General features: G+C 45.3%; 1 protein-coding gene across 1 annotated transcript in view; it reads left to right on the top strand.

Moving 5' to 3' along the window:
• Window positions 1–3940: 3940 nt before the first annotated feature.
• Window positions 3941–4156, top strand: part of LOC106722716 (C-type lectin domain family 6 member A-like) — a gene marked incomplete at its 3' end in the record, with an annotated part of 5447 nt that continues 5231 nt past the window's right edge. The window contains 1 exon segment of the mRNA XM_025214399.1: window positions 3941–3971. Coding sequence (XP_025070184.1) covers window positions 3941–3971 — 31 coding nt within the window.

The raw sequence follows: 4156 nt of genomic DNA, 5'->3' as shown, positions 1-4156 counted from the left end.
ACTCTTTCCTGCCATGGCAGGGGGTCAGACTTGATGATCTGCTCAGGTCCCTTCCAACCCTACCAACTATGAAACTATGAAACTATGAAGGAGTTCATGTTGTAGTGCTAGACATTGTAACTTGAAGATGCTCAGTAATGAAAAAGATCACAGAGGTGGGGAATTGGAAAATTATTCCTCAGTCAGGCTAATCAGTGAGACAGACAAACAAAGGGTCTGCAGAGGCTTGCTGACTGTTCCATGATTAAAGTTTATTGTTTAGTTCTCACTCACATATGCCTGTGTCTGTTGAACCTGGTGATCACTAAATGGTGTTAGTAGTGGGGAATGAAACAGAACTTGAAAGATTTTGAGATCCAAATTGAAGAACAAGTTGGAACCTAGGAGCAAGTGGAGTAACACAGCCATGTGGAGGGCCACTGTAAGTGATCTCCCTGCACAGTCTAAGTAAACAGATAGTATATTGCAGGGGAGGAAGTTCTGCCTCTTTATATCCCCTTTACCTTCAAAGAAGGCCTAATTATGTAGTTACATGTAATGCTGTCCAAATCTGAGCAGTAATGCATACCAAAAAAGAATAAGACCCTTGAAAGACACAGATTTGTTATGTGCAGGCAAACAGCAGGAGAAAGTATACATCAGTATGTTACTGAACTAAAGAAAATGAGTAAAAACTGTTTTTGGGAACTTGAGAGAATCTCTGGTTAGAGATAGGATTATTTGTGTTACTGCTGACACTGCATTAAAAGAAATGTTATTGCATAAGGGAGATTTGTCCTTAGACAATACATATGTTTGGGGCAGCAGAAACTGTGAAGGCCCAGGCTGCAGACATGAATGCACCAAAAGGGATTGTCCATGGAGTAGACCTGAAAGAATGTGGGCAGAAAAAGCCTTCTCACACGGTAGAATTTTTCATTGGCAAGGAGCATGCAAAGCAAGAGGGAGAGAACAGGCAGATATGCAACAAATGTGGAATGCAGTGTGGTGCCAGACATGGTGCTGCATTTGGAAAGCTTTGTTTTAATTCTAACAAGAGGAACCATTTTGCCAGGGCTGCAGATCCCAAACATAAAATCCTCAAATACATACAGTTGAGAGCAGAGCCAGCCTTAGGGAAAATTGCGTCCTGATTGATTTTGTATTTTGGTGGCCCCCCCCACATACAAGAACAGCAATATATAGTGTACCCATCTGTGCCAGACTAGCAAGTACCAGGCAGCCTGGGACTGTGCTAACCAGGCTTGGACCACTGCCTGTGCCAACATGCTGCTACAATGAGTGTTTTTCCCTTGGGAGGTCTCCCCCTGCTTTCCTGCCATGTCTTGATCTTAAGAGAAAATAAGGGAGGCTTCTATTATGTTGTAGACCACCCTAGGGTACGCTCAGTGTAGATGTTTCTTGAGGCTCCTCCACCTCTACACCCATCCACACGCCAACTGCGTCTTGTCCGCCTTATGGAGCTCAATGTTTGGGTTATAGGCAATCAGCCAGGTTTGGTGTTTTCTCACCTTGACAGATGTCTTGATAAAAGGGGATATCACATGTATAATTAATTAGGTTGCCCTGGAGATAATATGAATCAAAATGTTTTCACTAATTAATCCAATAATAAAAGAAACCTCGGTCTTAATTGAGAGATCAGTGAAATCTTTGATTAAAGTTCATCAGGTCACAAGGTCTGAAGTTAATTCCCAAATCATAACAGTTCAGCATAAGTTTATAAACAAAAATAAAAAATAGCCTATAATCAGTCCTTTGGAGTATACAAGTCCTCAGCAAGCTATCGGGCACCTGTAATTCAACTGAGCCCCTATTCTCCTGGACGTGTGCCCCCTAACCAATTCTGCACCTAAGGCATTGGCCTAATCTAGGGCCCTTCCTGGCCAGCTCAAACAAAAAGGCAAAAAAAAACCCCAAAATAGTGCAACAGAAGAAAAAGCCAAAAGGCAACAAGAAAAGAGAGGCAGAAATGTTTCCGCCTAACTTATATGTCCCACTATTTGTGTCCAGATGCTGGGGTCTCAGATCCTTCTTCCTCCAGGCAGCCCTGGCACTGGGAAGGTTGAGATACCCCTCTGGGTATCTATGCTGAGGAACCAGCTTGATGCTTTGCCAGTTGCGCTGAATTGGAGTTGGTGGCAGCAGTGCTATTTCCCATTCTCCTGCTGTGCTGTTCTGTACAGGTTTTTGTAGCACGGGATGTCAGGCACGGGTGTCTGACATCATACCTCTGCACCTCTCCAGCTTCAGTGAGTATGTAATTAAGAACCATGCAGGGGGCACTGCTTGCTGCTCGGCGACCTCCTTTCCTTCACCTGCATCAGGTAAGTATTTCTTGGTTGCAGCCCTAACTGGGCACTTCATCTGGATGTTTTGCATCCTACCAATGTCACCCAAAACCCTCACATGGGGCTTCCAGTCCCTGGGACCAGGCACACCATGATGTATAGATACAGATGAATCAAGCCAAATCAATGAGATGGACTGGATTTTGTCAGTGAAAGAGGAAGCATCTATGGTTTCATTTTAATTGGGCACTGGAGTTCAATTTAATATTTTCCTAGAGCATAAATATAGAAAATTAAAATTGAAACAAAAAGTGAATCTAATGAGCATCAAAATACCTGGTATTCAGGAATGAAGTTGCCAGTGAAAGGAGATACATTGCTAGCATCCAGTATAAAAAGAGAGGGTATAAACTAAACTCCCATTCATTGGCCTGTCCATCCATGAGTTTCTGGTCCCATTACTCTCCATATGATACAGGGCCTATTCCTGTACCCCAGGGGGATGTTTGTGTGCTGGTTTATTGCTTATTCACAGACACCTGGGAAATTAATGTCTCCCTCCACCCTTCCATCCCATCCTTTGGAGGCGTCTAGCAGTTTTCTGTGGAAAGCCTCCCTTGACTTTGTAGTAGCTCCTACACAGACTTCCTTACTATTTGTTTTCTCTTTCATCTACATCCAGAGACATTCAGCAGAATCTTCCTGGGCTTTTACCTTTCAGTAGAAAGACAAACAAGTTTATCCTCTCTGCCAAGAACAATTACGCATCATTCCCAGAGCCCTGCGGTCAGTCTCATCAGCGTCCATGGTGATGGTCAGTGTAGGTATCAGTCCTTGGGCCTTATGAACTATGGGAATCTGTGGCTCCAGGCAGCACCCTCCATTCCAGGATGAGGTGTCACATCAGCAGATGTGTGCCTGTGCTGCTGTCTCTCTGACCACTTCCATTGGTCCTTGTGGGGCTCCTCAGGCATGAGGGGCAACCCTGGTTCAGTCTTTATATCACGGACATGGAAGCCAATGTACAGTCATTGCAAGAACTTCACGAATGACACAGAGATTGTGTCCAAGTGAATGACAGCAAGGATGGGGAGGCAGTGGGTGAATGGTGGTGATGAGAGGGCAGCAGTGAGTGTCAGATAGTGAGAGAGGGGCATGAGGACAGAGATCAGGATTTGGGATAAACTGGGCTGTTGGGCAAAGGGAATTTTACTGGATCCAAATTGAACTTGCCCCTCTTGCATTCTCAAATCAAAGCCCAACCCAGCAGATACAGGCCCTGCCTTGCCTGTTGGAAGCTACATGATTATTCATAACATAAAGGCCATTGGGGGATGTTTCTCTTCCCCATCACCATTTCCTTCCCTTCATGCTTATTTCTGAAGGAGGGAGGGACTTGGGTCTGCTTTAGTTCCACTTGCAGGCAATGAGCATTCAGTCGTAATCAAGCTGACACGATAGCTCGTGAAACATCCTCTCCCCTACCCTCCACTCCCTGCATTCAGTCTCACCAGGCACCAGCTCTCATCATACTGGACCAGTTCAGCTGGCAGAACACTGCAGTAGGGCAACCATTCACTGGTGGCCAGATCTGTGTGTGAGTGTAACCTGGGGTCACTGGAGAAAACAGTGAGCTCCTGGAAGAGGTGATGAGCATGGTGGAAAGACCCAGTTCTGGAGGCGAGGTGATCACTGGGGTTTCCTCTCTGGTGTTCTGAGGGGAGTGGGTGGAAATGAGGGGATTGAGAAAGCAAAGGGCAAGGGGTGATGGATACGGTCAGATCAGGAGAAGGACCTGAGGGAAACAAGAAATGTTGGATGGACAAGATGGAAAAGTGCAAGTGAGAGAAGAGAACTAGGGCAAG

Source organism: Alligator sinensis, unplaced genomic scaffold (assembly GCF_000455745.1).
Source record: "Alligator sinensis unplaced genomic scaffold, ASM45574v1 scaffold1129_1, whole genome shotgun sequence".
Lineage (NCBI taxonomy): Eukaryota > Metazoa > Chordata > Crocodylia > Alligatoridae > Alligator > Alligator sinensis.
The sequence above is the reverse complement of the archived record's forward strand: the minus strand, read 5'-3'. Positions and strand labels throughout refer to the sequence as shown.